Here is a 24,833-nt window from a genome sequence, read left to right as displayed (position 1 = left end):
TCTGCGACAATATCCATCATTAATTTCGGAAAAAAATTCCCTTTTCAAATTGTAGACATAACAGATCGATTCAAAACATGCTAGATGATGGAGCGGAAATGGGATGGCTGTGTGGAGCTTCGGAGCAAATGTAAGGAAGAGTTTTAACATTTTTTTTGTTCCTTTTCCTTTATAAAAATTGTTTGTATATATATATATATTAGTTTATAACTTGTTGCTTTAGCGTAATCTTTTTTTAATTTTGTATATTCTCTTTATATTTTGTTGTCTTTATATTTTTTTCTGCTGCGCTGTATTATTCATTTACTTGTTTAATTTATTAACATCCTAGCATATTCAGTGGGATGACTTGGTGTATCTAGGTCACATAAGTCGCTAGTAGGCTGGTACTGGTTAGCTTTTGGAGGAGAGAAGTGGAAGGGTTATGTGAGAGAGGAGGGGAGGGTGCGGGATGGGCGCTCTCAGTCGGCTGTTGGGGTGTTTAGGTTAGGGGTGCGGTCGTCAGGAATAGGAAGGTAGCTGGGAAGGGGGCGCTGGATTGGCAATTGTTAATTTATTTATTTTAATAAAATTATAAGTGGTTATAGATGGAACATTTTTTTCTATTTAATTCTTTATTATTATTTGTTTATTAATTTATTTGTGTTTGTTGTTAGTGTTTATTTGGGTTTGAATAGGTGGGTTTGTTTATGTTATTTCAGCTAACTATTTATCATTATTATTTTATATATATATATATATATATATATATATATATATTGCTGTTATTTACTTATTTATTTAATTTCTTTTATTTTTTATATATAATTTATATGGACGGGGGGCTTGTGGTGTACCTGTTCTAATAGGCTAAGGTTGTAATGGTAAGTCTTTGGTGGGAGCCGATGTAAAGTTATATAATGAATGATGATCCGAGCTCCAGTCTGTTGTTGAGTTCTGGGCGTAATTTGGATATTAATAATGATTCCTTTATGCGAATATTACCAATATTGCGTTCTGTGGTAAAAATATCGACTTTAATAGATATATTAATGTTTCTGCAAGTGTTGAGGTGTTTGTGGAATGATAATGCTTGTGTTTGTGTGTGTTCCTTGATTCTTATGTGTAGGGGTCTTGTGGTGCTGCCCACGTAGAATTTTCCGCAGACAGAGCATTCTAGTTTGTAGACTACATGTGCGCGGTGGCATATGGTTGCGAGGTATACTGGGCAATTTGTCAGTGGGCATGGTGGTGTGTCCTCGTTATGCTTGCGTTTAGAAAGCTGCTGTCTAAGGGATGGTCCGGAGTGGGATAGTTGCACATTAAGACCCTCCCTTCTGATTGCCTTGCGGATAGCCGTTATGATCTTGTCGCTGAGATGGGCATTTTAAGGAAGCAGGTATTGGTGGGGAAGCTTCTTACTCGTTTTCTTGTGTTCCAGAGGTGTTTAATGACGGTGCTGGGTTATCCGTTTGTCTCTATGACCTGGTGGAACTATTTTGTGCATTCTGTCTTGTACTTAGGCTTACTTTTGGATGCGGATGATCTCATTCCTTGCATATCCAATAATGGCCTTAGTAGGGAGGGTCGACTTGTAGTGTACAAATATACTCCGGCTGGTTGCTTTTCGGTAGAATTTAGTAGTGACGGCCCCCTCGTCTGATATTTTGAGGGTGAAATCTAGGAGTGATAGGGATCCGTCATCGCTGGGGTGTTCTATGGTGAATTCTATGTGTGGGTCGATATCGGAGAATATGGTGTAGATGTTCTCAGCATCGGCGCGTGATGATGTGAGGATCAGAACATCATTGACATATCTCGCGAGAAACATGACCGAAACACGTGTTGAAGGATCGGCGTTCTAGTCTGTCTATGTACGAGATGGCCAGTATTCCTGAGAGACTGGAACCCATGGGCAGTCCTGTAATTTGTCTGTATGTTTGGCGTTGGTAGGTAAAGTATGTGTTGTCTACTATTATAAGTAAGTGTTTGTGGATGTCTGAGGGAGTGAGGCTGAAGCAGTGTAAGTTGCAGGAGGAGATGTGGTCGGTGATTTGATCTACTGCTGGGTGTGCAGGTACTGTGGTGTAGAGGGCAAATAAATCGATGCTAAAGGCGTATTTACCTTGTTTTAGTTGTTATGGTTGGAGGATGTTTAGACGGCAGAGTACTTCATCGGAACTGCTGACGTGTCCGGGGAAGGAGGAGAGTAGAGGTTTAAGTAGTTGAGAGAGTAGCCATATATATTTATTTAACCATATAGACATCCAAATTCAACTAATCAGTAATTTTAATATAGTTTTTATATCTTTACTTAATTTTAGTTAAAACGTTCAAAACGATTGAAATTATAAATTAATTAATTAATTTTACAATATAAAATGTTAGTATTAAAAATCTATAGTCATAAGTTATTAAGTTATAATTCATATCCTACAATGTTGAATTTTTAATTAATTAGTTACTTACAGTTACTTTAATATTTATTTATTCATTTTATTTAAATTGAAAGTAATATTTTTAATTTTATATTTCACAAACTTTACTGAATTCTACATACGACCATCTAGTTTTCATAAATATTTGGCCCCTAAAGTCCCCAGGGGGCATCAAATCCTGCTAAAAATGAACAAACGGTGCGTTTTAGTGTGAGTTCTACACCATGCAAAAAAGAAATGACTAAATCCATCATTTACCTCCCTCCCTATTTAGCCTCCAAAGTTCGCAAGGCCTTAAGGTATATAAATATAAACCCAAAAGGCACCACTATGGGGCAACCAAAGTTTTCCCGGAAAATCCGTTCTGTTACTTTTATACTCATATCATGTTTAATGTTTGTGCAAATTTTCAAAAAAATCCAAGTCATAGTTATTGAGAAAAGTGCGAACAGACGAACGGACAAGGGTGAATTTACCGGTCCTTCTTTTGTCGGAGGAACAACAATTTTGGGTAACCTATGCAATTTGTTGGTAATTGTCTGTATTTTTGAGATGAGGTGTTTTCATTGATTGAGATTGTCGGACTGACTTCCTCATCTTGGTTGTTATAGTCACAACGTTTCGGCCGTTTTGCCCTCCGGCCTTCGTCAGGTGTTTTGTATCGAACTGGGGAACCGTTTTGTTAGGAGTCTCGAACCCAACCCTTTATTATTACGAGGGTACCGTGTTAATAAAGGGTTGGGTTCGAGACTCCTAACAAAACGGTTCCCCAGTTCGATACAAAACACCTGACGAAGGCCGGAGGACAAAACGGGCGAAACCTTGTGAGAATAAGATGAGGAAGTCAGTCCGACTATGCAATTTGTGTTCAAAATGTTTTATATTTAATATTTAAGCATTGAATACAAACTTATTTTAGTATAATGATTGTTTATCCTAGTATATATCCTAATTCTCTAATAAGTATGTTTCAGGGTTTCTCACTTTGATAACATGTTATTTTAATTATAATTAGATAAATGTATATTTAAGTTACAACTAATTCTGATTTTATTATTGTTAATAAGATGTATAAGTATTGTTTAAGCTATAAAATTCTAGACCACATCCAACTCAGGTTTTCCTTATACTTTAAACCCTCTCACCTATATACTTTAGTTAATTTTTTTTTATCTAACTCTTAATTCCAAAATGAATTTATAGACGTTAATTTAATGAATGTATATATAAGGATATATAGTTTATCTTCATAGATTTGTAGTAGATATATCTTATTATAACTATAACATCAGTTTTTATATTAATTCTAACAGTTAAACCATTTGGTTTATACAGTTTGAACAACTTATCAATCAAATAATCACTTGTTGTATCATAAACATTTCATTTTTAGATCGATATCTGGAGTCTAATTGCTGTAAATACATTTTTAATATCATGATTATTACCATTTCGTTTTTCTAATCCATAAATTACCTTACTTAACAAACTCAACTTTACCATCTATAAACATTGCTATCAAACTACGTAATAATATCATGATCCGTTTCTATTCCCTATACTAGTTTAATATTTAATTCTGCCTTCACTCCTAATTATATAATACAGGGTGACCCCCCCCCCCCAAAAAAAAACACAGAGGACATTCAATTGTTTTTCTGGGCATTTTACAGTCAACGGAGAAAAAAAAGGTCAAAGACCTTAGTGTTTTGATGTGATGTTTTGAATATAATAAACTAGTTATGACCAAAGTTTCATTTCATTCAGAAAACACTAAAAAACAGGGCCTAATTAGAGTTGGGACCCGTTCTTTTGGGTCACCCTGGGTATATGTATTCTCTTTTCTATTGGCTTTATTTTATCACTCCACGGTAAAATAAAATTATGTGAAATATATCAACATACTTATCATCATTGTTCATATTAAATATTTATTTAGATATATTTTGCCATCCTATATTCTATCATTATTTAAATTCATTAGGCCTATATAAGTTGATGAGTTAAGGGCAAAATAGATTCACTGATTGATATAATAATTAAGTGATTGATTTTGCGCTACGAAACAGATACTGTCAAGAATTGTATAAGTCAACTGAATTAAAGGAATAAATTATAAGATTGTCAACATCATGAATTTTGGAATATAACTTTTTGTTATTTATTCTCTATATTGTTCTGTAATTACATTAAGCTTCTTAAATAAGGACTGATATATATTATAAGAAAATATATTTTTACAGAATGTATATATACAAATATATATATATATATATATATATATATATATATATATATATATATATATATATATATATAAACGAATGAATCAATTTACAAACCTTATAGATAAATAGCATATTACTACCAAAGTACCGGAATCCACATTCAGGGTTGTGACTATCACTGTTGTTATTTAAAATAGTCCTCTTAAAATTGAATGTTCCATTAATATCGTATTCGTACTGCCATATGTTGTCATCTGAATAATAAAGATAAGAAAAAAAACGTAAAAGATGAAGAAATAGAACAAGAAAAAAGATGATGCAGAAAAAGATGAAGAAAAAGATGAAGAAAAAGAAGAAGAAGAAGAAAACGGACCGGGAAAGAGACGGAGGAAGAGGAAGCACACGGATAATAATGGTACCTATTTACAATGCCCCCCCCCACGAAACAGAGTTAGACATCAGGGTTGTTTTTTAACGTAGAGAAAAGGAACAAAAATAAAAAAAAATGTTTCAGTCGTGAAGGATTGCTCCTTCACTGACATAGAACAAGAAATTGAAGTGCAGCATTTGAAGAACAGATACTACACCTTAGTAACACCGTCAAAAGAAATAAAGCAAACAGAAAAAACCCGCAGTAAACCAAGAAAACCGGGGAGGGGGCTGAAAAAACATTAAAAAAAAACTTCAGCCTTTCCCATTAAAAAAGTGCAATATTGGAATAGATCGGCGCAACAAACACATGATAAAGGCCAAGGAGAATCGGAGGACTGAGGGGAAAAAACACTCACCGAGCCACTGTTTGAAGAGTGTGATGAGAACTGGGACACTGGGGAGGCTTATTGCCACTGAAATTCTAGTGAAGACCAATGGTGATTGACAGCATAACTTCAATGGCAAGCGAATGTTCAATAACGTAAAATCATTTGCAACGCGCCCCTGTCATATCAAAGAACCATAGTTAAATTTATGCGTCTGACTTGTGTGGTAGTAAAACTCCTGAAATGCACTCGTGATGTTAGGCTGTGTAAGGTGTTAATTATGGTCAAAATTATCTGTTCTTTCTTCTACCGGATTAAATCGATTATCGATAATCGATACTTATCGAAGATTTCTTCTACCGGATTAAATCGATTATTGATAATCGATACTTATCGAAGACATCCCGAATACACTGCCAAGCACATGATGTACCTTCGTGTAAAATTTCATAAAAATTTGCCCAGCCGTTTTGGAGTCCATACGGGGACGAAGTCACAGACACATAGACAAATTTATATATATATATATATATATATATATATATATATATATATATATATATATATATATATATATATATATATATATATACAGTTATTTATATTTTGCGAATTAACCATGCTCTAGTCCATCACTTTACCGATGCTAACCTTCTGCCTGACAAAAAATATGGATTTAGCCAAGCACATGATGTACCTTCGTGTAAAATTTCATAAAAGTTGCCCAGCCGTTTTTGGAGTCTACACGGGGACGAACTCACAGACACATAGACAAATTTATATATATATATATATATATATATATATATATATATATATATATATATATATATATTTATAGTTATTTATATTTTGCGAATTAACCATGCTCTAGTCCATCACCTTACAGATGCTAACCTTCTGCCTGACAAAAAATATGGATTTAGACAAGCCCGTTCCACAGCAGATCGTCACTGTAATCTCTGAACGTATATATCATTCACTGGACAAAGCGAAGGAGGACAGAAAAGTAGCTCTAGATATATCTAAGGCTTTTGACAGGGTATGGCATGAGGGTCTCCTCAGGAAAATTAGATCATACGATATCACTGGTAGAATACTTAACATAATTAATTCCTTCTTAGATAAGAGAAAAATCCAGGTTGTCATTGACGGTCGTACATCTAAACAATATCATATAAATGCGGGAGTGCCTCAGGGATCTATCTTCGGACCTCTATTGTCCCTAATATTCATTAATGACCTCCCTGACAAAATTGCCTCTGAGATGGGTATATATACTGATGACACAACACTCTATAACAGGAATCGAAGACATCCCGAATACACTGCCAAGCACATGATGTACCTTCGTGTAAAATTTTATAAAAATCAGCCCATCCGTTTTGGAGTCCATAGGGGGACGAACTCACAGACAAATTTTTATATATAAATAATTATAGTTATTTCATATTTTGCGAAATCCATACGCGTAAAAAAAAATCCATACGCGTAAGATCATATGATATGAGGACACTTACTCTTAAATAAATATGCTTTTTTGGTCCTTTTTGAATAAACAGCGGCTTCTGGCCAATCGGGACCCTGATTGAAGAGGAAATTGACTGGCATCTTCTCTCCAGTCCGCCTGTCAATAACTTGGCCTTCGTCAACAAACACAAAATCCGTTCCCTGAACTGAAAGAGAGAAAAAAATAATAATTAAAACTAAAAAGAAAATAATTAAAAACATTCAAAAATTATCTCGTGCAAAAAAAAACTCGAGTTTTACTTTGCGATTTTGTCGGACGATTGAAAATATTTGATTTTTAAGTGTTCGATTCCTACTCGTTTTGCCATTATGTTGCAAAGTTTGAAAACGAACAAACTATGATTAAAAGCACCTGCCGTAGAGAAATCGCTACAAAAAATACTCGAGTTACGAAGAAGTTCAGTACAAGGATGGATGGTATCAGTGTCACTAATCAGCTTCCACTCGCCTCAAGCCTAAAGTAGTTCCGAACCAGAAAAGTGATAATCCGCAACAGTTTACTGTTGTATAGGGAGGTGGGTTGGCGCCCAAAATATTCATATTACATCGTCAGGTGGAAGATATTTTTCTTATAATGAGATCAGATATAAACGTATAAATTGTACGTATTATTGTTTAGCCAGAGGATATGATATCGACGTATAAACTAAGTCATGTTGTATCCGAGAGTTATCACACGGATATATATATATTACAATTCATATTTATGTAAGGTATCATTTTTTTTATAAGAAGAATAATATATGTTTCATACCTTTCTTTCTTCAAGAGTTCTATCTTCACTGCTGAGCTCCGTGATGAAACATGAAATGACCAACATCATAATCAATTTTTTCCGTTTTTTGAGAAATCACAGAACACTTTATACTTTTAAAATATAAATTTATTTCAGCTGTAATGTCTTCACAGCTGCAATGGTCTTCACAAAAGTCTACATTTCGTCTACATGCTTATTCTTCACAGCCTCGCTTCCTGGCTTCAAGTGCGTCCGTCTACTTGCGTGACCAAACTACAACTCTCTTCGACTGCCTAAAACTTCCCAACCTCCTGACCTCAGTTTCGTTACGTCATCATTCAAAAAGCTCACGTATCCCTAACGTGTGACCTTTCCACGTTTGCCCGCATGAGGTTATTTTGTTTATTTAACCTACCTAATTTATGTCAACATTTTCAGCTAACAGCCATTGCTACACTTTATTCTGTAAACAATAAATAACACATAATATAAACTATTTTAAGAATTTCATTGAATAGATAGATAAATAAATAGATCGACAGATAGATCGATAATAACTAATTAACTTTTAACAATGTTATCCAATACTACGGCCACAATCCATAGCCTTGACCCCTAGAGGGGCATAGGTTCCACAACTTTGTAGATGCTTTTATAGCGAGACTTTCTTTTTTTTTTTCGGGGTGAGGGTACTAGTCCCACGTCCAACCTTCCCAGCGCATAGTCTTCCCAAATGGTTACCCATTTGGTACTGGCCATGCTCAACGTTGCTTAACTTCGATGATCTGGCAAGAACCGGTGTGCCAATGTGATTGTGCTGTACCCACAACAGTCTAACTACTTTAATTGATGCTTTGATCTAAGGAAAACGAAACAAGCAGACTGAAACGTCTAGCCATAGCCAACAAAGAAATATAATATCAATAATCTTGCGAAAAGCAAGCTACAACGTTGGTCTAATGTGCATTCTGATTATCTGTAACAGGTTGATGTCTCTAGAAAACAACTGTCACTGACCGGAAGCGCATACGGCTCAACATGGAAGTAGCTAATCTGCAGAAAACGAAACTCGCATCAAGAGGCATAAATAAATATTATTTTTCTAACTATATTTCCTCTAATGAAATGAGCCATTCAGTGAAAATTCATGGATAAAGGAATTTGGAAAAAAATATCCGTATTGTCGAATAATTGAACAATTTATTAAACCTGTAAAAATTTCGACTGATGGGGTAGATATGTAATACACAAAATAAGATACGTTGGATTTTATCTTCTGAAAATGTTGACAAATATAAACCGTAAAATAATACTTACTTCTCATGGCCGCATCGATAATGTAGTACGAGTGGTTGCAAAACCCAATTCTAGTCTGACCTGTAGGCAGAGAATAAAGAAGAAAATAAAACCCTAAAAAATTAAAGGAATATCACGTACGAAATCTGAAAAAAAAAAAAACTCTATGAAAACGCAATTCTCGTGCTTACATTTCCTTAATTTTATTTGCAAGTGCATATGATCTATTTCTTTATATGATATTGAAAGCTTTGAATTTTGAAAAATTGAAACTGATATTTTATTTTGACTAACCTATTTTCTATTTTAGATCCATCTAGCACATTCTTTACAAGTAAGCATTTATTTCATTTCAATATAGTTTTTGCTTGATGTTTTTGAACGAAGGCATTTCCGATACAAGCTTAAAGAGCAATGAGAGCAATTGAACGAATAAAATTGTAAAAAAAAAACTATGACTACAATCCGTTTAAAAATCGCGACTAAAATCTAAACAAAGCTATTATTCGTTGCTACAATATTATTAGAAATTAATATTTTGCTATTCTGCTATGATATTATAAACAATATATTTTATTGATATTCTCTTTTTATATCATTAGCAATTCATTTTATGTTTATGTTGCTATGATATTATTAGCAATGTATTTTATTGCTATGCTGTTATGATGTTATTAGCAATATATTTTATAGCTATTATGCTACGATGTCATAAGCTATTCACTTAAATGCCATTTTTTTTACATAGGAATACCCACTTATCAAGGCTCAGATACACCTCGAAAATAAGGGTTAAGAGTGTACAATAGTCAATTGGACAATAAAGTAATCGTTAGTAATGAAAATTCGGTAAATTTGTTAACAAGTGGAATGGCGCATCAAGAACTTGTTTACGTTGGACTTGAAAACAACCATATTATAGTCAGCTGGAAAGCAGGAACACGGAAGACAATTCTACAGGCGTGCAGTTCTAAGAAATGATGCTATGATATTATTAGCAATGTATTTTATTGCTATTCTGCTACGATGTCATTCATTTTATTGCTATTCTGCTTTTTTAGTAATTTATTTTATGTTTATGTTGCTATGATATTATTAGCAATGTATTTTATTGCTATTCTGCTATGATATTATAAACAATATATTTTATTGTATTCTGTTTTTATATCATTAGTAATTTATTTTATGTTTATGTTGCTATGATATTATTAGTAACATATTTTATTGCTATTCTGCTATGATATTATTAGCAATATATTTTATTGCTATTCTGCTATGATAATATTAGCAATATATTTGATTGCTATTCTGATATGATATTATTAGCAATATATTTTATTGCTATTCTGCTATGATATTATTAGCAACATATTGTATTGCTATTCTGCTATGATATTATTAGCAACATATTGTATTGCTATTTTGCTATGATACTATTAGCAACATATTTTATTGCTATTTTGCTATGATACTATTAGCAACATATTTTATTGCTATTTTGCTATGATACTATTAGCAACATATTTTATTGCTATTCTGCTATGATATTATAAGCAATATATTTTATTTCCATTCTGCTATGATATTATTAGCAACATATTTTATTGCTATTCTGCTATGATACTATTGCAATATATTTGATTGCTATTCTGATATGATATTATTAGCAATATATTTTATTGCTATTCTGTCCTCTATTATTAGTAATTCATTATATGTTTATATCGCTATTAGGGGTCATAATTGGGGTATAAGTTTTTAAAAAATTGACCTTTGCCGTCTCTACCAAATTACTCAGCCAATTTTAGTCTAAACATTTGCAATTTTATATAAAGGGTATTTAGATATCGGTCAAGCTTTTTAATCATTTTTTTGCTTACAATTTGGCTTCAAAGGGGTTAAAGGCTAAAAGATTTTACGTTTGCGGTTTCTAGCAAACTATTCAGCCAATTTTGGGTGTAAACATTTAAAGAGGTATTTAGACATGCAGCAAGCTTTTTAATCAGTTTTTGTGCATAAATTTGGATGGCAAAGGGTAAAAGTTTACAGAGTTGCCCTTTGCAGACTCTACCAAACTGCTCTGCCAGTTTGGGGTCTAAACACCTGAAATTTTAGATGTAGGTTACTTGGACATGAATCAATCATGGTAATTAACTTTGAGCCCAAAACGATTAATCTTAAGTTGTCAAAATTGGGCCCCAAGTTAAAAAAAATTGACATCTGCGGTCTCTACCAACTTTTCTTTATGGTACTTTAGGAATCCTATTATAAAGAAAGGCATTACCGTACATATTCACACTTTTTATATATACATATACAAACAAAGATGTGAAGAGTACATAGGGCCCGAGCCATACCGGGTGGAACTGCTAGTATATATATATATATATATATATATATATATATATATATATATATATATATATAAAAGTGAAATTGTCTGTGTGTGTTTGTGTGTGTACATTTCCCTACCAAACCACTCTATCAATTTTCAGTCTATAGACTCAAGATTTGACATAAGGGGTATTGAAATTTAGGAAAATCTTCTTAATTCATTTACGGCCGGACATTTGGCTGCCAGGGAGTTAAAGTTCAACGATTGGACCTTTGAAAGCTCTACTAAACTCCTCCGCCAATTTTGGATCTAAACACTTAAAATTTTAGATGTAAGTTACTTACCCATGAGTCAAACATCTTAATTTGATTTGGGCCCAAAACAATAAATGTTATGGGCAAAAACTAGGGTCAAACTTTTTTAAAAAATTACCTATGCGGTCTCTGCCAAATCACTCAAAGCCAATTTTTGATCTAAACATTTGAAATTTTACATAAAGGATAATCAGAGATAGAGGAAGATTTTTAATTATTTTTTTCTGAAAATTTTTTTTCCAAGGGGTTTAAGTTCCAAATATTTTACGTTTGTGGTCTCTAGCAAACTATTTAGCCAATTTTGGGTGTAAACTTTTAAAGAGGTATTTGGACATACAGCAAGCTTTTTAATCAGTTTTTTGGGCGAAAATTAGGTTTCCAAGAGATCAAAGTTGAAAGAGTTTGTAGACTCTACCAAACTCCTTCACCAATTATAGGTCTAAACACTTGAAATTTTAGATGTACGTTACCTGGACATGAGTCAAACTATTTATTGTATATATACATATGCACATAATGTTGTAAACACTACATAGGGCTTGAGCAAAGCCGCGCTAAACTGCTTGTATATATATATATATAAATATATATATATATATATATATGTGTGTGTGTGTGTGTGTGTGTGTGCGTGTGTGTGTATGTATGTATATATATATATATATATATATATATATATATATATATATATATATATATTAGGTAAAAATGCCCTTTCGTAAATGATTGAATTCATTCAAAACATATCGCTAAAACCAAAAACAAAACAACATCTAAGTAAATCGCGATATATCCAGACAGTCGGCGAGATGGTCCAGGGATAAGGGTTTAAGCTCATTACCGTTGGGTCCCGATTTCAAATCTCGCTAGATACAGCCACTCTGATGAGTCGTAGACGACGAAACACGTGTCAATGGATAATTACATTTTAAAAAATAATAATATATATATATATATATATCTATAAAAACAGAGATGTGTGTGCCACAGACGATTTCTGATTGGTTAATCCAATAATCACATCTCCTAAAAAACTATGGTTCGTAGGCTCTTAACTTTACCATAAAATATTATGGCTTTATTTATTGTCCATCTTGGAAGGGTTTAATTTTTTCCTAACTTGCGATTTACAAATTACAAAAATACGAAACTAACTTACAATCTAACAATCGACCCTCCGACATTACGGCCGCCATTATGAAACTAAACTAAAAAAAAAAAACGCGCGTTCACTCGTGGTCTTTACATTTCGGGTTTGGGTACTTGTGCAGTTTTTCATTGACATCAAAAAATGGAAATATTTAAAAAAAAATATATTGTACGTACTCGTCATGGGATAAAGTTTTCCTACAGAAAAAATAACGTAATTTCACTAAGTAGTTATTTTTTTATAGCGAAAAAAGAAAAAAAATCAACGCTACAAGCGAAATTAAACAGAAAGTTCAAGTAGGGGGATTTCCCTTGTTTTTTATAGCGAGGCCAAATTTCACGAATTTGGCCTTTTTTTTTTTTAAAGCAGTTTGGCCTTCAAAATTTCTGTTTGGCCATTTTCTTCACCGATGAAATAAAAAAAACAAATAAAAACAACGCAATAAAACTTTTAAAAATACGGCACACTTTTGTTGTTCTTGTTTGTTTTTTTTTTGGTAATTTTCCTTATTTTTTTATTTTTTCAAGATAATACTATTAAATGGACACTATTATGCCAAATTAGCCCCCCCCCCAAAAAAAAATGCACAAAAATTCGAGATTTAAGGTTTTGACAAGATAATTTAGCGAATTGTCCGGACTATTGCGAGATAACCATCCATTAGTTTTTCCTGAAATTTTGACACAAATTGTATTTCATTACATAGATGTGCATAGTAACAACATTTTTTTGCCGAAAATTCCCGTTGCGTCTCCAGATTTCATCGGTGAAGAAAAAGGGCAAACAGAAATTTTGAAGGCCAAACTGCTTTAAAAAAAAAGGCCAAATTCGCGAAATTTGGCCTCGCTATCAAAAAAAAAGGGAACTCCCCCTACTTGAACTTTCTGTTTGGTTAAGAATCAAGATGGCTGAATTATTAATTACTCGCTTATAAGACTATCATTACACACAAAAAATATAGATTTATTTTTGGGTAAAGTTCCCCCGGGTTTTCCTTTCACTTGAGTAAATAATGGTATTTTGTTATATATATGGCGTACTATTATCCTTATATATATGATGTTTATGTTTATAACAACATCTTAATACGGCGCTGCTGATCCATAGTCGTTTCGACTGACGGATGCCACACACATGTTTATATATATATATATATATATATATATATATATATATATATATATATATATATATATAAGTGTCTGTGTGTGTCTGTGTGTCTGTGTGCATTTCCCTACGCTAAAACTCTGTCAATTTTAAGCCTAGAGATTCGAAATTTGATATACAGGGTACTGAGATTTGGGAAAATCGATGTGATAGGTTTTCGACAGAAATTTGGCGATTAAGTGGTCAATATTCAACGATTTGACCTTTGAGAACTCTACCAAACTCCTCCTACAATTTTGGGTCTAAACAGTAAACACGTGATATTTTAGATATAGATTCCTTGGACATGGATCTAACTTATTAACTTTACTTGATCCCTAAACAATAAATGTTAAGAGGTCATAATAGGGGTCAAAGTTTTAAAAAATTGACCTTTTTTTTTTCTCAGCATTAACCTCAAAACACCTGGGCAACGCCGGGCACCGATTGCTAGTATATATATATATATATATATATATATATATATATATATATATATATATATATATATATATATATATATATATATATATATATATATACCGCTCCCCATACGGGGATACCAAGTTGGTTAAAAGGGAAAATTATTCCCAATTCGCATTTAGGTAAAAATGCACTTTCGTAAATAATTGAATTCATTCAAAACATATCGCTAAAACCAAAACAAAACAACATCTATATATATTTATATATGCATATTTTGGCAGCAAGTCATTATTCAAGTACGTCTAATCGGACACGACTGAGTTCTTTTTTCCGATTTTATTGGATAACTTTTCGATTCGCCAAGCGGTCTTTTTTTTATTTCGGCTGGCATGTTATATATTATGGCGTCCGTTATTGTTTTCAGCTATATTCTTCTCAAGCGATTTCAATCGGTACACCCGTCCGTCGGGAGCGATTGTTGTTGTTGTCATTTTCTTTATTGAGGCTTAGTGTATTTTTAGTTAGTTCTAGTTTTTTTCAATAAAAAAAATTATTGCAACAATAGCTCCTGGCGACGATCGGATGTACCGATTGAAATCGCTTGAGAAGACTATAACCGAACGACCACTACTGGGCGCCATAATATATAATATGCCAGCCGAAATATAAAAGATTGCGCGACGAATTTAAAAGTTATCTAACAAAATTGGAAAAATAACTCTGTCGTGTTCAGTCAGATGGGCTTGAATATGTATATTTACATATACACTAAGACAGAGAGAGAAGGGGAAGGGAGAGAGAGAGAGAGAGAGAGAGAGAGAGAGAGAAAGAAACTAAGAGGTGGGCAAAATTAATAAAACCTAACGCTTCCATCACCGGCCAGTATTATGACAGAATTCATCATAGTCCTGCGTTGTTTCTGGAAAATGGCAGCACGCTTAAAATTACGACAAAACGCTTAAAATTCTGTCTCATCTTTGTTTCTGCCGAAATCGCTTGAGAAGACTATAACCGACCGATAACTACTGGGCGCCATAATATATAACATGCCAGCCAAAATAAAAAAAAGACCGCTTGGCAAATGGAAAAGTTATTGCTTGAATATGTCTATTTACATATAAACTAAGAAGGAGAGAGAGAGAGAGAGAGAGAGAGAGAGAGAGAGAGAGAGAGAGAGAGAGAGAGAGAGAGAGAGAAAGAAATAAACTAAGAGGAGGGCAAAATTAATAAAACCTACCGCTTCCATCACCGGCCTTTATTACGATAGAATCCATGAGAGTCTTTGGTTTTTTTTTTCTGGAAAATGGCAAAACGCTTAAAATTCTTTCTCATGATATCATCTTTGTTTCTGGCAAATAAATAATTGAAACAAATTTATTTTTACTCGACATCTTGGTTAATTACTTTAAGAAGATAAGCATGTCGAAATTGCTCACACACAAAAACATCACAGTCACCAAAACTATGAATGTCGTGCCTTTTAACCTCATATATATATATATATATATATATATATATATATATATATATATATATATATATATTACACAGTGGTCACCACTTATACAGGAGGCTCGGAAGCCACTCAGGGATAAGGGTTATTGCAAGTACATTACGTTAGTGTGAAGATTTGATGAAGTGTTTACTTAAGGGGGCGGTTCATTAGGAATTTGTTTACGTTGGACTTGAACGCATCCAAATTGTAGTCAGGTGGGAAGCAGGCAGACGGAACAGAGTTCCACAGGCGTGCAGTTCTAAGAAAGAAGCTTTGTTCATGTAATCCACGTTTTGATTTAGGCACAGATAAAGAGTGGGGGAAATTTTTCACAGTGGATTCGGCTAGACGGGTGTTTTTCGTGAAAGATTGGCGAGGGGAACCAGAGATTGGAGTTCAGACGAGCACCTGCCATGGAAATAACGATAAAACAAGGATAGGCTCGCAACGTCTCTTCTGTGGGAGAGAGGTTGCAGCGTAGAGAAAAGGGCACCCCCCACTAAGCCACGAAGTCTATTTTGTACTCTATCAAGGCAGGATAGGCTGTGTGTGTGTATATGTATATATATATGTATATGTATGTGTGTGTGTATATATATATGTATATATATGTGTGTGTGTATATATGTATACACACGTCTGAAGTCGGGTAGCATAATATTGCATATACGAAGAAGTTACCACGCTACATAAGTAAAGAAAAATACTATTATTTGTCTCTGTATGTCTGTAATGTGTGTGTGTATATATGCGCGGTTGTAGATAAATGTAGACATTTATAAGTGTATTGATACACGCATATAGGTACATGTGGGGTTTAGATAACTTTCGGGTTTTATATTTATTCATATTTTGTTGGTTTATTTGTTTTAATTTAATTTTATTTTTATTCTTATTTATTTATTTTTTATTTTTTTATTTTTTTATTTTTTGTTTTTGTTTTGTTTTATTTATCTTAATGTAAATTTTACTTTATTTCTACGTAGTTTCAGAATTATTGTCTAGTTTCAGTAAATAAAACAAAGAGCGTTCAGCATGGTTTCGCTTTTGAATATATGTATTAATGTGTGTATGTGTGTGTTGGTGGTGTCTGTGTATGTGTGTGTTATATGTGTGTTGCATGTATGTGTGGGTGGAGGTAGATTAAAAGGCACCGGTCAGTACTTGGTTGACCATAGCTAAGGTTATTAACTTACAGACTCTAAGACAAGAAAACTAAACTCTCAAGTACCCTATGCCATAAAAAGCCAAAAGTTAGGTTGGATGGGGGAAGGGGAAAGAAAAAAGATGTTTATTATCTTCAAAGACCTCACTCATCCTTTTTACCGTTTTTGTTTTTTTTGACTCCCACCCAGGTTGTATTTTTACTTGATAAACGAAATAGAAAAATGTATTTGGTGGAAATGTCACTTTTGAAGGTAATTCTTGGCTTGAAGACGTAATCCCCCAACGTGGGTGATTACAGAAACATGTATGTACATATGTAGCCATTAATGTTTGTATAAATAAAATTAATATATATATATATATATATATATATATATATATAGAGAGAGAGAGAGAGAGAGAGAGAGAGAAAGAGAGAGAAAGAGAGAGGGGTGACCCCCCCAAAAAACAAAAGCTAAATGGAGGCCTTCTAGAACATATGCTGTAGAATGGAGAAAAAAAAAAAGGCCAAAGACCCTAGTATTTTGATGTGATGTTTTGAATATAATAAACTAGTTATGACCAAAGTTTCATTTCATTCGGACAAAACACTAAGAAACGGTGCCTAATAAGAGTTGGGGCCTGTTTTTTCGGGTCACCCTGTACACACTCTTCAAAATAAAATTATCTAACAATCAACTGGTATGGAAACCTGTGATTATAAGTCTTACAAAATATTGTTGGCAGTAATAGTCTATAATTATATCAGGAAAGATTGTTGTTGGCATTTTTTTTCCTTTGAGTCTTGGTGTATTTATAATTTTTTTTATTGGTTATAAACGTGGGTGCAAGATTGTTAATTATTTTTATTTGTAGTTCGATTTACTTTTTCTATAGTTTATTTGCTTTCTTGTTAGTTATTAAATATTGTTATTGTATTTGTCCCGGTGTAAAAAAACGATCCTGTTGAAAAGGGGGCGTAGTTTTTTTTTTTATAAGTATGGCTTCTAGTAATTTGTTAAGGTTTATTTTAGTATTATTAGTTAAGATATTTCTAATGTCGGACGACTGTATGTTTTTTTGCTATGGGATGTTGGATAGCAAAAAAATAGAAAATCGGAAAAAAAGAATAACTCTGTAGTTAAGCAGACGTGCTTAAATATATATATATATAATTATAAAATATATAGGGCGATTAAGCTACACTGAATATTCCGCGTTTCAGGCGCATAAGCCTGAAGAGTCCTAGAGTGGATGAAACGCGGAATATTCAGTGTAGCTTAATCGCGATATATATTTTATAATTTACTAACTAGCTCTACCTACGTATTGAGCACTTTTGAAATAAATACTTAAAGTTTACGCAGAAATTTATACTTTCGTATATTAATTTTATGTGAGTAAATTAAGTAGTTATATATATATATATATATATATATATATATATATATATATATATATATATATACACGAGCAAACAGTTAATAAAACATGTTAAAAACACTTTGAAATGAGTTAAAAACATATTTAATCTGAAAAGAAAACACTAGATAAGTGGATAGTCCTTAATCCGCTGAGTTTCGAAGAAATGCTTTCCTTCTCATCAGAAGGTAGGAATTAGCAAAATTCGGGATCGGATTTTGCATGCAAAAGTATTTGATGAAACAACAAGTAAGTCAAAGATCTTACTTGAAAACAAAAAAGTGAAGCAGATGGAATATGGTGAAGAAAAAGGTGATTACACATGAATGGATAGTCTGGTGGAAGATAAATAATCCAGTGACGGTAAAATCCAAATGTAAAACTTCAAGAAAATTAAAAGAATTTCCATTTGCACAAGTAATATATATATATATATATATATATATATATATATATATATATATATATATATATACACATAAAGTTATAAACAGTACATAAGGCCTGCGCAAAGCCGGGCTGACCTGCTAGTATATAATAAAAAAATGTATAATGTACTTACAAAATTGTATTCTCAGTTTTTTCTGCACTTGACATATTAGTCCCAGGTTTTATATCCATAGGATTTCCCTGTTAGGCAATGAGAAACATTTTTGGTTATCTTAACCGAAACGTTTTACACCGATAAAAAAGTTTAAATATTCAAGATAAACAAATTATTTAATAAAGATAAAAGATGGAAGAAATATATGTACATCAAACCACTCCAGTTGTAATTTGGTAAAAAGTAATCCCCCTCTATCCCTCTCTCTCTCTCTCTCTCTCTCTCTCTCTAAAGATTTTTATCGGTACATAATTTTTAAACACTTTTGAAAAACACCAAACCTAGTGTCATAATTAATTGCTGAGGGTTTAGTTTTTTTGTTTTTTTCTCTCTAGTTTAAACATAAAAGAATATCAAAATACACTTCTAAAATATATTTCTCCAAAGCATAAATTAGACAAAAGTGGAAAATAAGGGGTGGGACGGAAAAAAAACCTATCGAGACGTCTTTTAGCCAACCCTTTTCAAGATTAACGTTGGTAACGGGGGAGAAAACAACGTTTAAAAACGTGGCCAAAAAAACATAAATTAACAGCGAGGGTAAAAAAAAGAAAAGAAATTGTATAGGGAATAGGAAAAAAAGAAACAATCTCAGCGAATACCCATGAATTCTAAATTGTGGGTATACTCTCTTTGCTTACACAGAGATGGTTAGGGTTAGGGTTAGAGATGGTTGGTGCAAATGAATAGAAATGATGAAAGTTTCTTTTTAATGGTTTATGTTTAAACTATAGAAAAAACCCACTAAACCCCCAACAATTAATTATGACACTACGTTCGGTGTTCTTCAATATATATATATATATATATATATATATATATATATATATATATATATATATATATATATATATATATATAAATTCTTGCAGTCCAATAGGGCGTCCCCTGCTTCGTTACAAAGATAAACTAAAAGACAACCTGAAACGTTGTGGAATTTCTCTGAGTTCCTGGGAGAGTGCAGCAGGGGATCGCAGAAAATGGAGAAAGATGTGTTTCGTGGGGACCAAAGAATTTGAACATAACCGCCTTTGTCATAGGGACGCCCTTCGTGCAAATATGAAGGCAAAACACAAGAAACATCTACCTAAAAATGAATATGTATGCCATTGTGGTTTCAGAGCACGCAGCAAAGCAGGGTTATCTGTTCATTCGAGAAGGCATCTTTGACCTACGAGCCTATGAAAGTTCACCATCAGCGGAGGAGTGTGCCGGAGGTCTACAGGATTGCAACTACGCATGTGGTGTCACAGAGCTTGGGAACTGCTGAAGATTGCATACTGAACCCTCATTCATCGTCTTCGATGAGAGAATCCACCATATATATATATATATATATATATATATATATATATATACATATATATATATATATATATATATATATATATATATATATATATATATATAAAGAATAGATAGAAGACGAGGGTAAATTCAATTCTGTAAGAGGAGACTGATCGGGATAATATAAAGCTCAACAAATTTCAATGGAGCTTATATAGGAGACCATAGTTTACAAAATGCATTCACAATGACTATGTATTGGAAAATAAAGAATGAATCATTTATTTAATATTGGTGTAAAGGGGACTCTTTATACCAAGGTATTTCAAAGCCTAATGCTTCTCATCAGAAGAGTAGAGCAGATGCTGGGTAACATAATGGGGATGTGACGTCTAGCAAGGGATTCATCAGGAACAAAATAAATAAATAAAATTATTGATGCTGTGAAGGGGAACTATATTGAATTCTAAGGTAAAGGAGGAGCGTACTATATAAAGTGTAGTGTAAAGAGGAGTATAAGGTTTCTATCATAGTTTTAAATAATGTAAGTAGTCTATGTATTTAAGATTCAGGGGGAGATATAGGGGTGGTTGGGTTGTGGTTCTATTTGATTTGTATGTTAGATGTATAGTGTTTATGTAGAGGATATATATATATATATATATATATATATATATACTAGCAAGCAGTGTGGCCATAAAATATGCGTAAATATATTTTAATTCATGTAGATTTCATATTTATTATTATAAAGCCAATTTTCTATTTATTATAATATTGTACCCAATACATAATAATATTGGTATAAAGGGGACTCTGTATACCAAGGTATTTCAAAGCCTAATGCTTCTCATCAGAAGAGTAGAGAAGATGCTAGGTAACATAATGGGGATGTGATGTCTAGCGAGGGAATGATCAGGAACAAAATAAATAAAATCATTGATGTTGTGAGAGGGAACTATATAAAATTCTAAGATATAGGAGGAGAGTACTATATAAAATGTAGTGTAAAAAGGAGTATAGGGTTTCTATCATAGTTTTAAATAATGTAAGTAGTTTATGTATTTAAGATTCAGGGGGAGATATAGGGGTGGTTGGGTTGTGGTTCTATTTTATTTGTACGTAAACCAACATCTTGAGTGCTAGCCTGAGTGCCCGTGTGTTTGGATGTGTGTTGAGCAAAGAAAAGTGATTGTAGGCAGGCAGGCGCGAACCCGTACCGCAAAGGAGGAAAAGAACGTGAGAAAAAATGTGACGTCTTTGCCGTTGCGTCCATCGTCAACCTGGAAGTGGCGCAGGTTTAAATTAAGGCTAGTCAATCGACAAGAGGGAATGACTTTCGAAATGACCGGCAAAAAAAGCGACCACTGATTGTAGAAAAGTGCTCAGTTAAGGATGAAGGAATGAATGCTTTTGGCCAATTTTTTTTATATTTGTCGTCCGAAGGGTCGACTTCAAAACGGTACCAATCTCGTGAACATCCGCCGCCTCTGTCTAAAGTTTTACGCAAACATACATACATACATACATACATACACATATATACATACATACATTTAAACAGATAGGTGAGATTTATATTATGGATTACTTTATATCAGAAAGCTTTTAAGAGTAAAGTGTACATTATTTCAGAGTAATTATTGGATTCGGCATTAAATAAAATCGAAAAATGTCGATATGTCATCAAATAATAAAAGAACAATACAATATTGGTCTCTTTTTTTCCACGGTGGTCACCACTTATCCAGGCCCGGAAGCCACTCAAGTATAAGGGTTATTGCAAGTACAGTACGTTAGTGTGGAGATTTGATGAAGTGTTTACTTAAGGGGGCGGTTCATTAGGAATTTGTTTACGTTGGACTTGAACACATCCAGGTTGTAGTAAAGTGGGAAGCAGGAAGACGGAACAGAGTTCCACAGGCGTGCACTTCTAAGAAAGAAGTTTTGTTCATGGAATCCACGTTTTGATTTAGGCACAGATGAAGAATAGGGAAAATTTTTGACAGTGGATTCAGCTAGACGGGTGTTTTTCGTGAAATATTGGCGAGGGGGGGGACCAGAGATTGGAGTTCAGACGAGCACCTGCCATGGAAATAACGATAAAACAAGGATAGGCTCGCAACGTCTCTTCTGTGGGAGAGAGGTTGCAGGGTAGAGAAAAGGGCATCCCCCACTAAGCCACGAAGTCTATTTTGTACTCTGTCAACGCAGGATAGGCTGTTTTTAGCAGCTCCTGCCCAGATATGGCAGCAGTATTCCATCCTTGGACGTACTTGTCTTTTATATAGATAGAGAATTGCATCAGTAGTGAGATATCTTCGGAGCGGTAGAAGGATCCCACCATCTTTCCAGCGACCTTGGCAACAGACTTGATGTATGTGTTCCATTTCAGATCAGGAGTAAAGGACAAACCCAGAAGTTTGTCAAAACATGGGGCTTCTCCTAGACGAGAGCCATCCATTTCAATTGATGCCAGATGGGGATCAGAGCGTTATCTATCTATATATTGGTCCCTCTCTCTTTATCTATCTATCTATCTATTTATCTATCTATCTATCTATCTCTATCCGTCTGTCTGTCTGTCCGTCTATTATTATAATAAAGGAACATTGTCTGTCTGTTGGTGTTGGTGTCTGTGAGACATTTCAATCGCAGAAGCAGAAAAAAAAGCAGGTTCTTTGATATGATAGAGGCGCGTTCGAAATGGATGTTTCTGCTTCGAGCACAACTGAAACATGATACTTGACTTTTGCATTTAAAACTTGAATTCAAGTCGTTGTATATAAAAGTAATTTAAAAGTAATTTTATAAAAAACAGTAGACTCTTTTCGATGCACAGAGATGGGTCCCTTGCTAGAGCAGGTAATCAATCGATTTGATTGAAAAAATGCACGATTACACAGATATCGATGACATTGGTATTGGAAGTTTTAACAAATCTATAATAGCTTAATTATACAATAAGGTTGGTTAATTAAACTGTATATTATTTCAGAATAATTATTGGATTCAGAGTTAAATAAATTGAAAAATGTCGATATGACATCATAAAATAATAAAAAAGCAGTAAAGAATACAATGATTTATGATTATCCATCCATCTATCTATCTATCTATCTATCTATCTATCTATTTCTATCTATCTTTCTGTCTGTCTGTTTATTATTATATGAGAGGGACAATTGATATATGATACTTGACTTTTGCATTTTAAACTTTAATTCAAGTCGTTATACATAAAACATTTTTATAAAACTAATGGTAGGTTCTCTACAGTGCAATATAGACTACAATATATTGTGAACTTAGTCAGTGCGAAAGGTATGTGAAGTTTTCTCTAGGTGCACCACGGTGTGTCCCCAGCTAGAGCAGGCAATCAATTGATTTGATTGAAAAATGTGCGATTTTACCGATTTCAATTAAAATGAAATATTGTAAGTGTGGAACATTTGTTGATCCTCATTCAATCCCAGACAACGCCGGGTCTCCTTGCTAGTTAATAATATTAGTAAGAAAAAAATATCTACTCACCTTCACATTTAATTGATAACAAACGGAGCCAATAAAAATTAGAGCGAACGCCAAAACAAAGACCGGTTCATTTTTTTTCATAGTGATCTTTTTTTAAGTTTTAGCAATTATATAATAAGGTTAGTTAATGCGATTTTTTTAAGTTTTAGCAATTATATAATAAGGTTAGTTAATGCGATTTTTACCGTTGGTCTTCTTTTCTTTACAATTATTTCTAGTTTAAATAGTTTAAAACTGAGTATCCGTTTGAAAAGAAAATCAATGAGTTCGTTTTTTTTGGTCAAAGACTGATACTCTTAAAATATAATGTTAAAATATTAAATTCACAGTCTTATGTTCCGTGTTCAATATTTCTTTCGCTGCTACACATTTAGTCGACCTGTTTATGTATAAAATATGAGAGCATTATAAAAATGGGCGTGGAATTATTTTTACTCATAAAATTAATAATATAAAAGACATATCGATCAGGAGGTGTGGCTTTAATAACTTCAACGTGATTATCCAATTAGAATGCGCCACGATATCGGATGATTTATCATCGAGAATTGTCCTTTAAGTTGCAGAGTCCAAGGCATTACCTACTCAATGTTTGGTTTATTGCAATTGCTTCGTATTGTCAGGTCATATTTTAACATCATAAAATAATAGAATATGAATAGAAAATACGAAATAATGAGAAAATCTGAATTTTTTTAACAAAAACTTTAGAATAATTTTATTTAGATTAAATTTTTTTAAACCTCTTTCAGAATAGAAAATCTTTAAACTTTAAGAAGGAACACATTTCATATAGGTTTCATTAACAAATATTCAGTACATAACGAGAAAAATAGAGATCAAAATTTCAAAGGACTGTATAACTGGTTACGGTCAATAGTAGTCCTCGCCAGCGAAAGACTTTGTTATTGTTATTCTATTATTGTTATTTAAAACATTTTGTGTCCTTCTCTTTCGTGCGAGGACTAATCTATATATATAAAAATGTAAATGTTGGTTCGTTCGGAAT

The 24,833-nt window shown here is 33.1% G+C and overlaps 1 protein-coding gene across 1 annotated transcript in view; it reads right to left on the bottom strand.

Moving 5' to 3' along the window:
* Positions 1-24,182, bottom strand: part of LOC145269471 (uncharacterized) — a 38,436-nt gene extending 14,254 nt beyond the window's left edge. The window contains exons 1-5 of the mRNA XM_080125179.1: positions 23,825-24,182; positions 18,962-19,029; positions 8,987-9,046; positions 6,924-7,079; positions 4,760-4,899 (exon numbers count right to left, since the gene is read on the bottom strand). Coding sequence (XP_079981305.1) covers positions 4,760-4,899; positions 6,924-7,079; positions 8,987-8,993 — 303 coding nt within the window. The 5' untranslated portion in view covers positions 8,994-9,046; positions 18,962-19,029; positions 23,825-24,182. The remainder of the gene's footprint in view (positions 1-4,759; positions 4,900-6,923; positions 7,080-8,986; positions 9,047-18,961; positions 19,030-23,824) is intronic.
* Between the last annotated feature and the right edge of the window lie 651 nt (positions 24,183-24,833).

This window comes from Euprymna scolopes, chromosome 45 (assembly GCF_053919585.1).
Source record: "Euprymna scolopes isolate OS-2025 chromosome 45, ASM5391958v1, whole genome shotgun sequence".
NCBI lineage: Eukaryota > Metazoa > Mollusca > Cephalopoda > Sepiida > Sepiolidae > Euprymna > Euprymna scolopes.
The sequence above is the reverse complement of the archived record's forward strand: the minus strand, read 5'-3'. Positions and strand labels throughout refer to the sequence as shown.